We start from the raw sequence: 13,245 nt of genomic DNA on the forward strand, positions 1-13,245 counted from the left end.
TTTCATGGTCACATATATATGATAGTTGTGGAGGTCCACTTACATATATTAACTTGTTTTCATGGTCACATATATATGTTAGTTATGGAGGTCTACTTACATATATTAACTTGTTTTCATGGTCACATATATATGTTAGTTATGGAGGTCTACTTACATATATTAACTTGTTTTCATGGTCACATATATATGTTAGTTATGGAGGTCTACTTACATATATTAACTTGTTTTCATGGTCACATATATGTTAGTTATGGAGGTCTACTTACATATATTAACTTGTTTTCATGGTCACATATATATGTTAGTTATGGAGGTCTACTTACATATATTAACTTGTTTTCATGGTCACATATATGTTAGTTATGGAGGTCTACTTACATATATTAACTTGTTTTCATGGTCACATATATATGTTAGTTATGGAGGTCTGCTTACATATATTAACTTGTTACCTACCTCTGCCGGCAGGGTAAGTACATTTGAGTTAAAACCAGCCACTTTCAGACGAACATGCTTTTAAATGAGGAAAAATAATGGTTTACTTTTCTTTACCTGATTAAGCTGACAGAGACCTGAAACCTGAAACCTGAAACCTGAAACCTGAGACCTGAGACCTGAGGCCAGTGACCTGAGACCAGAGGTTGTGGTTGAGGTTGAGGTTGAGGCCCGAGGCCCGAGGCCCGAGGCCCAAGGCCTGAGGTTGAGGCCTGACTGAGGGAAATGTGCCACTGTTTTTGTTTAATGTTGAACTGTAGACAGATGTGAAACGACAGATGTTTCAAGCATTGCTATCCTAACAACAGATACCCTGAGATTTGTTTTCCTACTTCTTAACTGGAACCAGGTGAACCTAACCCTTCCAAAATTGCGATGTCAGTGGAACGCAGCCTCTGTGAGTTAAAAACTGTGCAACTATCTGTCTTTTAGTTTGTTGTGCAAGCATTCTGCAGGGGAGCCCATTCTCTGGCCACCTCCATTCATGACCTGTCTGTAAAAGCTTTGTCAGTAACAGTGCCACCCCCGGAGCTACTGACTTAAACATGTGAAAGAACAAGCGCCGTCATTCGCAAATTTCCGCTGACAAACACACACAATTACAGGAATTAGCGTGCTATTTTGTCATTAGCCTTCACTTTCAATGAGCCAGTCATGAAAAGAGAAACGAGCCCCGAGACAAAGACAGACGTCTTCAGAGGATTTGGAGACACTTTCTGTCCCCTCCTCCGAGCCCACACATTCAATTTGCTGTTTTATTAATATTATTAATGTAGTCAAGCTTGAAGCTTTTCCTCTGATTGGTATTGTTGTGAATGCTGATGCTCAGCTCGAGAGAAGTCACAATGATTTCCAGCACATTGTCGGCGGCGTGATGAAAATGGCAGCTTTCTTTTTCTTTTTTTAAAGGCGTATATTTGCCAGCGTGATTATGGGGTGTGTGTTCAAATAAATGAAGCCGTAAGAATGACGCATAATCAGGACTTCATAAGCTGGCGAAAGGCCACGGACAGATTAATGAGAGCTTCACTCATGCACACACACACACACACACACACACAGCCTTTTAGAATTACAGATATTTGTGACAGAGTTTGTCGTGGACCAGTCTGTATCCAAATGAGCCGGAGAGAGCAGTGTGTGTGTGTGACAGGTTAGACATGTGAAGTACCTCTTCCTCTTGTTGATTAGCCTCTTAAAGTGACAGTAACGACACGTGTTAATTGGGAGGTGGCTTCAGTGTCGCCGCCTGACATCTTTGATCTTAGTTCTGTCTTCACTGTAATAAGTGATTTTTTTTAAAGTCAGGAGTCTATGTGAACTCTACTGTGGATCATTCGTCACATATTTAATGATCTGAAGACACAGTATTTGCAGCATATCAACAAAAACACATTCAACACAACCATGAGTAACTAACTGTTAATTCACTTGTTATTCCGGTTATTTAAGGTATGAAGTCATACATTATTTCAATATCTTTTAGATTTTTTTATTGGAGCTCAGCATTTCAAATGTATTAATACAAGATATAAAGTTATTACATGGCTGTTTTCCATTCTTTGTTGTTGTTGTTTTTTTAAATGACACTTTGGAACAAAAGTGAATCCATATAAATGGAGGCAAAAGAACAAACATATTATCCTTATTATTATTGTTATTATTATTATAATAATAATAATAATAATAATAACCATAGATAAATGAAACGTTTCAGTTGAGGTCCACAGCGGTGAACGTGTTTACATCTATTATAAAAGTGGCTGCTGAGCCTCTCATGGAATATTTCCCTTTTTCCAAAGACAGAAAAGACATTAAATCACTTCACCAAGAAGAAGCAGGAGGAGCATTCGGGATTCTCCAGTGTAAGAGAATACGTCTGTGGACTACGAGCGAGGCAGAAGGTTTTCATCAGTGCTCAGGGTTCTAACATGATATCGAGGCTTTTGTTAACCGTGAACTCGTCTGGGTGAACATGGGGGGCTGGAGACAGACCACATCTATCGATGTGACGTGTGCGCGCGCTTAGAAGAATGGAAACATATGAGATTGAGGTCAATTTAGCACGGAGATCATTTAATGTAGTGATTGAGTCCTGAATATAAATCTGGAAAAACAACCAGACCTCTCTCTCTCCACAGGTCTCAGGCTCAAGCTTAGGCTCAGGTCTCAGGCTCAGGCTCAGGCTTAGTCTCAGGTCTCAGGGCTCAGGCCTCAGGTCTCGGGTCTCGGCCTCAGGCCTCGGGTCTGAGGTCTCAGGCCTCAGAAATGCTGATTCCTCATCTCTTTAAAAAAGTAACACTTTACAGTAACAATAAGGTCATAGTACATTCAGATTATGGCAGCACAGAAGCAATAATATAGTTCTATTATCTTATTTCTATCGCCATCACCAAGTCATTTAACAAACATAAAATAATGTTTATTTATTTAATTTAGAATTTCATGTCGTCATGTGAACTAATAAGTATAATTACTATAGATGTTACTGTAATATTACGTCCTCATTACTAAACTTTTATATTGTAATAAAATGGTATAACCATGGTTACGGTACAGCACTAATACAATCATATGTTGTAATATAATATTATTACCATACTATGACCATGTTGTTTCTGTAATGTCAGGTTTCAAATCTGTGTCGTCTCAGTGTTGTCATCTGCGACAACACTGCCACCTCCTGGACAGAAAGGGGAGAACAAGTTAAGATAAGATAAGATAAGATAGTCCTTTATTTGTCCCACAGTGGGGAAATTCACATAGTTACAGCAGCAAGACAGTAAAGATAAAGATAAGAAATAATAAACATACATTACCAAAAAGGAGAATTGCAATATAAAAAGGTATTAACACTTAGACTATAAAAAATGAGTTAAAATAGAATGTAGAATGTACATTATAGACAGTTAACAGAATATACACAGTATGGACTTGATAAATAAGCACTTGTGTACAGTATATACAGTATTGCATGAAGAAGGAACGAATGAGGAGCCTGGTTTATGTGTGGTCTACAGTGTTGGTTGTACAGTCTAACAGCTGCAGGAGGAACGACCTGCTGTAACGTTTCAGTCTCTTACTGAAGGAGCTGCCCAGTGCTGTGATGGTGGAGATGATGGACAAGCTCTCCACCATCACAGCACTGGGTCAAGGAGACGTCCAAGGACAGAGCTTTTTTAATCAGTCTGTCCCGCCTCTTCCTGTCCACAGCTGTGATACTACTGCCCCAGCAGACCACTCCATAAAAAATGGCTGATACTGATACTGATACATACTGAGTCCTAGAAGGTCTTACGGAGTTCTCCCTGCACTCCAAAAGACCTTAGTCTGCTCTGACCCTTCCTGTAAAGTGCAGCAGCATGATCACACCAGTCCAGTTGATTGTTTATGTGAACACCCAGGTATTTGCTCAAGTTTTATGGGACATGTAAATACATGAGCAGCTAAAGTGTCCTTAACACTTACACAGCAATATGTTTTATGTTCATAAAGCTTTAACCTATTTGGTTAATTTTAGCATCAACATTTCAGTTGTAAATATTCTGGCTCTGGTGATGTATCACGGTCACGTTATGTTTTACTACAATTTACTACAATTTCTAACAAAAACGTTGCTTTAAGTGAGTGGCTAAAATAAATGTTCACACACTGGGCCAAATCGGTGTTGATAATGTGTCAACACCTCATACAACCACTAGGGGTCACCACAGTAGATCATCTGTCTCCATCTTGTCTTCTCCCTTGCCCCCTCTTCTGTTACACCAATTGTCCTCATGTCCTCCTTCACAACCTCCACGAAGCTTCTCTGTGGTCTTCTCTCCTGTTTCCTTCTGCATGGCAGCTCCATCTTCACCATATTAGAATCATCACGGCCCAGCACAAAGTTTGGGACTCACAAATGTCTTCAAGTTTATTGATACAAATGTAACACTATACATCACATTAGAATTATAGTTCTAGTGTTATTTACGCCAAACCAGTGCCACAAAAAACATTAGATTAAAGTGTGAAGAACCAAGTGTGGTGATACTGAACTTGAATTAAACTTAAGTAAACCAGTTGAAGTACTCCAAAATAAGACTATTTACAGATCTAAAGATGCCTAATCTCTTTCTTTAATATGTTTAAATGTTTTTCCCCACACACTATCAGGAACCTCCTGGTGAGAAAGGTCGTTTTTGTCTTTTTCCAGTTCTTTTATTTTCTGTTCAAGACTTTAACACGATGTTGTTTTGTTTTTATGTTGTGTGTGTGTGTGTGTGTGTGAGTGAGTGAGTACTCTCTCTCGCTCTCTGTATGTGTGTGTGCGGAGTTAGCAGCCGGAAGCTGTGATCAGCTGATGGAGGAGGAGCTGGAACAGAGGTGAGCCATCTTCCCCCGGCAGATTGAGCCACTGTGTGTGAGTGTGTGTGTGTGTGTGTGAGAGAGAGAGAGAGAGAGAGAGAGAGAGAGCCTGGCTAACAAAGATAAGGGACATTCTCGGGAGGATCCCGGTGTCACTGGTCGACAGAGACGGGCGGAGGACACGCAGGACACGCAGGACACACAGGACAGCCGGTGTCAGTGTGACAGGATTATAAACGTGAATGACTCAGCAGCGTTTATGCTCCACAGTTGACGGAGGACAGCGGCGGCGGCGGCGGCGGCGGCGTTTACCGTTCCACACAGGACTACAACACAAAGAAGAGGAAACATCGAAACTGGCACTGAGGATTTCTATGAACATGTAAAGCGTGTGTGGACTGAGGACATTTCAAAGTGGAGACGACAGAAGAGACGGAGACACGCGCGCGCGCGGCACAGTGAAAGCTCCTCATCTCAGTCAATGTAAACAAACAGCTATTCAAGCTAGCCCAAGTTAGCCGATACTCGGGTTAGCTTTCCACTGCTAGTCCGTGCAGCTAGCGTCAACTAGTGGGTCAAAGCGAACGTAAACCCGACTGAAGTGTCAATATTTCGACTTGAAGTCGACATTTAAATCAAATATAGCACAGTTGAGCGAATGACAGCTATATTTACTCCATAAGTATGCAGCTAGCCTCCATGCTAACATCGGCTAAATGTGATTTGCGTTAGCATTTACAACCTAATAACATCACAAGAAGCAGGATTCGCGTGAGTTGAACGTGGATGATGTTCGTGAATAGCGACACAGTGTGTCTTTGTCCCACTTGAAGGGTCGGCGTAAATGCAACAATAGAGACATCATCTTGTCTCCAGCGTTAGAGCAGCTGATTGGCTGAACATATGAGGACGTAGGGATGAAGGAAAACAACTTCTTCTTGTTCTTTCTTGAAGAAGTGATCGCATCGCGGTAAAGTCTCTCAGCCTCGGTGTGTGTTGTTGTCCGTTCTCCTCTCAGCATCTTCACTACACACAGCCACCACAGCTCAGTATGGACTGGTTTGTTTCATTGATCTAGTTACTAGTTTAGTTTGACTTGAGTGTAGGGGGAGCCCATCTGTTCCAGTCGTTTATGGACACTTGTTCAATTTAGAATAGTTGTGAACAGTTTCCACCTTGTCAGGGTTTGTATGGGATTGTCTGTGTTGGAGTTCCCGGTTGTAAATCACTCAGTCAGTCAATAAGAACGGCTCTCAGCTGTGTTTTGGTTGCTCCCCTCCCCCAGTCCACAAGTCTTCTTTTCAAGAGTCCCTCGATCCTCTGTCGACTGTTTGGACGACAATAACAGGGGTGGGTTTTTTTTTATCGTGGGCCCTCGAGCAGCTCAACATTGGATGTAATGGAACTGATGTTCGCCGAGTGGGAGGACGGGGAGAGGTTCTCATTCGAAGACTCGGACCGGTTCGAGGAAGACTCTCTGTGCTCCTTCATCTCAGAGGCCGAGAGCCTCTGTCAGAACTGGAGAGGATGGAGGAAGCAGTCTGCTGGACCCAACTCACCCACTGTCAAAATTAAAGGTGAGAAAGCGAGCGCGCGCGCACGCACACACACACACACTGAAAGTCCCATTCACTTTCAGTACTTTGCAAGACTCCACTGGAGGTAATGGCAACAAAGTTTCATGGCATTAGCAGAGTTACCTGTTGATGGGAACCTGTAGCCAATCATAAAACAATGCAAACTTGTTTTAATTAATACTCATCAGGGATCTAACAATGAGATAATCTCACTGTAGCAAAACCATGACACCAAGGTGATATGACTGATAAATAACATCTTGATAATACAAAACTGCACACCGGTTGTTTCTCTGGACTCATGAAAAGTTTTCTTTTGAGATGTTTGTGCTTCTCAAAGAAGAGTGACGATACACTGTAAACACAATCTAAAGTAAAATATAATCTACTGTATTTTCCGTATTACATGATCTTAAAATACTCCTATTACCTTGAATTTCAGAGAATATTATTTCTTTGGCTTTTAAATCATAAATCAAGGATACTTTTGTGTGTTAGAAACAACAAAATTGCCTATAAATGTGGTAACATTCTGCTATAACAAACAATTAGCAATTCCATGTGTTTTTAGTTTTTTCAACATATAATTTATTGTATGTAGTGTATTTAACACTATTTGAAAAGTCTTCATAGATACTTTATCACAACATAATGATATCCAAAACCTTAGACCATATCATGTCACGATATATAGATATAATATTTATTGCAATGTTATGACTTTGATTTACTGGGTACATTTTTATTTTAGTGTCACACAAATGGGGAGACATGGGGTTGCAGCAGTTCATCAGCAATCCATTACATTATTACATTGCATCCCATCAAGAGGATGAAAAAAATAATGAAATAATAATGCTAATAATTAAACAGAAAAATCCAAACAAACCCTGACATTTTTCAAAGCAAATCAGCACAAATAGAGGACATTTTACTCAAAACAAAGATTCCTCATAAATAGGGCAGTAAAGTAGAAAGTAAATTCATTTCCTTCATTCATTCTGTTGAAAAAAAAAACGTATTCTGTGTCAAAACTGTGTTATTCCTAAACTCATAATATCACAAAATAACATGTTCTGAAACATCTGATGTATTACTCGTAGTATTCCTGGCCACTTCTATATCAAAAGTTCAGTAAATCTAAAAAATAATGTCACATTGACACATGACAGTGTTTGTCCATAAAAATGGGAGTGTGCATAATGTTGGACCCTTTTGCTGATATCTGATACGCCGATATATACATTTAATACTCATGTCTTAGCAAATGGATAATATATAATGTATACATTTTCTTCTTTGTGCAAAATACATAATCGAGTAAAAATAACAGTTGGAGGGGGTGGTAGCATGAAGATTCAGGGAGGTAGCAGCCATAAATGAACCAATGAAATGGCCCATTGTGACATAAAAGCACTGTTAAGTCTGTTTATAAAGTACAGACCTGATAATATTGGTAATTTTATTTTATTATTTAACCTTTAATTTACCAGGAAAGTCCCATTAAGATTAAAAACCTCTTTTTCAAGGGAGTCCTGGCCAAGAGGCAGCAAAAGTTTCTCAGTTACAGGTTACAGAAGGTGATTTAAAATTATAAATAACAGTTACATTTAAAGGAGGTCATCTCAAGTGCTCTCAGCCTGGATTTAAGTGTTCAGAGAAATCAGTTCAATTATTTTCCAGTCTTTTTGCAGCACTTTCCATGTAGAAGGAGCAAAGTAGACAAAAGCTCTTTTCCCCAGTTCTGTGCGAGCAAATGGAATGGACAGCAACAAATGATCATTTGAACGCAAACCGTAAGAATCAACACTTCTCCGTGGACAGCGAGGGCCATCCCACTTGAGAATACAAGTCACAATGATGGGTCCGGGCACTACAGTTAGTAATAAACCTCAGTGAAGCATGATAAACAGCGTCAATCTTACTTAGACATTGAGCAGAGGGGCGTTCAAACAATCAGATCTCCATAATCTAAAATGGATAAAAAAGTTGCAGTGACAAGACGTTTTTTCACCTCGAAAGAGAAACAAAACTTATTTCGAAAGAAGAAACCCAATTTAAGTTTGAGTTTCTTCACAAGATTGTCAATATGGGGCTTGAAGATGAGGGAGTCATCAAGCAAGAAACCAAGATATTTGTACACATGAACAACCTCTATTTCATTTCCCTCAAGAGTGGAAACTGTGGGGATACTTTGAGGTACTTTCTTAGTGTTTGAAAACAACATTAGTTTAGTCTTGTCAGCGTTAAGGACACATCAAAAGCTTTCTGCAGAGATTCAACAGCTTTAGCAGGTGTTGATCCAAAAGAGTAAATAATTGTGTCATCGGCATAAAAATGCATGTTAGCATCTGACACATTTTCACCTAAATTATGAATGTACATAATAAACAGGAGGGGTCCTAATATCAAACCCTGTGGCACACCCTTGTGGACACTCACAAATTCAGAACACAGACCATCATGTTTAACACATTGTGTCCTGTCACTCAAATAATTTGTGAACCAGGAAACTACATGATCTGACAAACCCAAGCAAAGAAGCCTATGTTTTAAAACAGCGTAGTCCACAGTGTCAAAAGCCTTTGACAGATCAAAAGTGAAGTACAGGACAGCTTTTTATCAAGAGCAACAAGTATATTCCCAACATATTAAAGATTTATACTAGCATAGAATTTAGAAAGGTCAACTTTTTTGTTAAGTGGTTGAAACGTTTTTTCTGTGCGTCCCTCCTGGCATTCATGTTTTCACCGAGATTGAGTCTCACACGGTGTCTAATGTTGGTTCTCTGCCCCAGAGGTCACCATGTGTCAGTGCCTCATACAGCCCCACTTTGAACTATTCCTTTAACTTTTGTTATAATTTTCTCTCTCCATCTCCTCAAACGTTTACTTTGTGCTTCTTAACACTTCATTCAGTCATTTCTGCATGTACGTGTTGAATAATCAACTCCGTACAGTAGCTGAAAAGCTAACAAACTTAAGTTCACTTCTCACTGTGTCACAGGTACTCCAGCACTGGAGTTAGGGTGAGCTGCCGATGTTGCAAATAAACCTAAAAAGCGAAGAATCTGACAATAAATACACAGTAAAAGAGTTTCAGAGATGCCTCAAGTCTTGTTGTGTACGAAACAAGTGTCCGTATGCGCTCATGTGATGAGAGGAGGTCAGAGAGGTAAAGAGAGCTGTGATCCCAAAACTTTCAATGACAGTCAAATCTAAACCATGGCTCAGATACACTGCATATTATAATTCCTAAAATGCTGCCTTCATGACTCACTAATTGCTTGAAATTGTGATTGACTTTTAAAGAACAGTATTAAAGAATGACTTCTTCATTTGAACTTTAAATATCATAACATTCTATATTAACTCCTGAAGTCCAGAAAACGTAGTGGCCTGGCCATGTTTCACCACATTTCTGTTGTCTTCTTCTTTTTCTGTGTACTGGCTTATTTTATTATTCCCAGCTCAGTGATCCAAAACTATTCAGTGTAAATGACTTCTTTAGATTAAAATCCAATGATCTGTTCACTTTCATACCACATTTGATCCTGCAATATTGCAATATTGCAATTTGACCTTTTCTCCGAAATCAATCAGCTCAAGTACATTCAGAGCACACACACTTCTCCACTTAATTAATTCATAGGTCGATTGATCAGTAATTAACACACTGCACAAACACTTGACCTGTATTCTCTTTTCATTTTATAATACTATAAAACTATATCTCCATGCCACATAAAGAAAACAGAGGATCCAGGGGCAGATGATACACTGAGCAGAGCACCACAGCACCACCCTGTGGAGAGGCATGGCCAGTGACTGAGCTGCTGATCCACTCATAAAAGAGGAGTCCTCTAAGCTGAGCTAGCTACAGAGGAACAGCTTTTTTAATGGCCATCCTCCTGTGCATGGAGCTTATTGGTGGATAGCTAGCTGTCATTCTTCTGCAACAGCCAATACTTCACTGGCCACATGAACTCTGTTACTACCCAGCCTCCTCTCTTTCCTCAGGCTCTAGCTCTTGGAATAATAACCCTGTGCACAACCTACAAATGATGGGAGCACATGTTTCTGTTTGGAATGTGTAGGATTTGGCAGGATTAGCAGGAATTTAATGAAGACATCTGGCAATGCAGGAAAATCAGATTAATGTTTACAATTCTGTCATCAGTTTCCTAAGACTGCACATCGCCACGTCACTTCAGCAGTTTCCATCTCTGACCTGTTGCAAAAAAGATTTCCCTGCTGTCACCGGCAGTTCAGACCTGGTATTAACATCTGAGATCTGATCACATGCAGTGAACACTGACTGTTCACACATGACAATAACATCCATCCTGAGATCTGATCACATGCAGTGAACACTGACTGTTCACACATGACAATAACATCCATCCTGAGATCTGATCACATGCAGTGAACACTATGACTATGACTGTTAACAATGTTTGTGTTGTGTTGTGTTTAACACAACATCACAGCAGATTCACACAGCCGTGCTATGATGACTCCACCCACATTGAGGAGGTTCCTGATACTAAACGGAGTCGAGTCGTGCTCATGCTGTATAATGGAAAAGAGCAATTAGTGACCGTTACTTTAAAGAGGGCAGTCTCAACACTGTGATGAGCCAAACATATCCTTTTTATTTGATCTTTTTTTTAAAGGAAGCAAATGTCTCACACTATAGATCAGGGGTAGGGAACCTATGGCTCGCGAGCCAGGTGTGGCTCTTTTGATGATTGCATCTGGCTCGCAGATTTCGGCTTTTCAGATAAAACATAAAATATTATCACTTGTTTTAATCCATCCATCGATTTTGGAAGTGGAGGAAACGCAAGTGAATGACATAAATGCAGCACCGTTCTATTCCCTGGCTTTGGATGAGTCAACAGACGTAAGTCATTTGTCGCAGTTCAGTGTGATTGCAAGATATGCTGCTGGTGACACACTGCGCGAAGAAAGTCTTGCTGTTCTGCCAATAAAAGGGTCCACAAGAACCAGAAGTCGCATTAATGGTGAGTATTATAACAACATTATTTAAAAGAATAAATTCAGAGGCTTATTATACTCACATTTAGTTAAATTCAGTCTTAAAATATATTATATGGCTCTCACTGAAATAAATTTGCAAATATTTTGCTTTCATGGCTCTCTGAGTCAAAAAGGTTCCCGACCCCTGCTATAGATGGTCTCACTGATTATACACTCATGACCTATAGCCATCAGCTGAGCCACCACACCAGTGATGGCATATGCACAGAGCTCTTCCTCCATATATGGTAAACAGCAGCATAAGTAGTGGTTTGGAAATGCGCTGTGTAATCTGAGACCCATCACTTTTTCTTCTGTGGCACATTACTGTACACCCAATAAGAGTCCTGGTATTGTGCTCTCACACACACACACACACACACACACACACACACACACACACATGGTCTTCATTGGTTACAACTTGGGCCGGGCAATATGGACCAAAACTGACATCGCGATATTTTTTGTTTGAATGGCAATATTTGATATTATAGCGATATTTTGAACAAAATGGGTTAGCTCGCTAGCTCACCGGTTGGCCGCCCAGCTAAGAGCTGAAACAGCTGATAACTGAAACCTGGCGTCCGGAGTACAACAGAAACCCTGGGACCAGAGCCTCGGTGTCGGACACGCTGATGTGTTTTAAGTCCACTTGGAGCCGAAATCTGCGGCTAACAGCTGGTGCAACAAACAGGCATTGCGTCACCAGCTCAACTTTTATTTTGTATTTACGAGTAACGAATATGGTTAAGAAAAAAGTATTGGAGTAAAAGTACACATTTTATTTAGGAAAATAACAGCGCCATTATTCTTTTTCTTAGCTCACTCTCCACCGCGTCTGCCACAATTTCCTTCAAATGTCTGTTGTGATGCGAAGCGTGGGCGGAACAAGCCGGCGTAGTACGTCCATGTAAGGGGCGTGGCTGAGCAGCTAAACTCGGCTTGTAGGCTCAGACAGAATTACAGCTTTATTAAATAGCGTTCCCAAGGCAACAAGGCGAAATTGTTTCAACAACATATCGCTTTCAAAAATATAGCGGTATATCGCCCAGCCCTCGTTACAGCTCTTGTATTATAATGGCAGCAGTAAAGTTTTAAACTCTGCTGTTTGAAGGGCCTCCTCAGCTGTTCCCAACTCTGCGCACTGGCACCGTCTTTCTTGACTCTTTCCCTGTGAATCTTGGGTTTGATTGATTGATAAAGAAATGTCAAACTTGTTTTGTGTTTTTGTTGTTTTTCAAACTGTGGACGTAATCTGCCTGACAGACCACACTTGATATGCATATAAATATAAAAAAATGTTTTACCTAGTTACAGATGATCTGAATCCTAATGCCATGGAAGCCAACAATAGCCTGGGGCCCCACACTGAAAGTGGCCCCCTGAAATAGCACAGTACCTAAAGCGCCTTACAGATGTGCAATGATGTTTCTGAAACTGTCCTCAGGGGTTGTGGTCCTGGACCTTTACAGGCACTCGAGTTAAATGTCTGTGCCTTCTGTCATAAACTCAGGAAAATGTCTTAACATGAAAGTTTGTTTGTCACTAGACTAACTTTTGTCTAAACCAGGGGTCTCAAACCTGGGGACCACATGAGTTTCAAGTCAAAAACATCTGTTGGGGGACATGAGTTTAAAATGACATCATGACATCATCAAGAAACAACATTTTTGATGATATTTTGCATAATTTTAAAAAATTTATGGACTTGCTTTCCATTTTGGAGTCGCATGGGGCTTTGGTCTCCCCAGGACTCCTTTGTTCTTTGGCTCCCAAAC

General features: G+C 40.2%; 1 protein-coding gene across 3 annotated transcripts in view; it reads left to right on the plus strand.

Moving 5' to 3' along the window:
• The first annotated feature begins 4,906 nt into the window (after positions 1-4,906).
• Positions 4,907-13,245, plus strand: part of zswim8 (zinc finger, SWIM-type containing 8) — a 41,174-nt gene continuing 32,835 nt past the window's right edge. For 2 of the 3 annotated variants that reach the window (XM_044017692.1, XM_044017694.1), the window contains exon 1: positions 4,908-6,422. In XM_044017692.1, coding sequence (XP_043873627.1) covers positions 6,245-6,422 — 178 coding nt within the window. In that variant the 5' untranslated portion in view covers positions 4,908-6,244. Of the gene's footprint in view, positions 6,423-13,245 lie in introns of all 3 variants that reach the window. The other variant, XM_044017693.1, reaches the window with a different exon arrangement.

Source organism: Solea senegalensis, unplaced genomic scaffold, assembly GCF_019176455.1.
Source record: "Solea senegalensis isolate Sse05_10M unplaced genomic scaffold, IFAPA_SoseM_1 scf7180000015743, whole genome shotgun sequence".
Taxonomy (NCBI): Eukaryota; Metazoa; Chordata; class Actinopteri; order Pleuronectiformes; family Soleidae; genus Solea; species Solea senegalensis.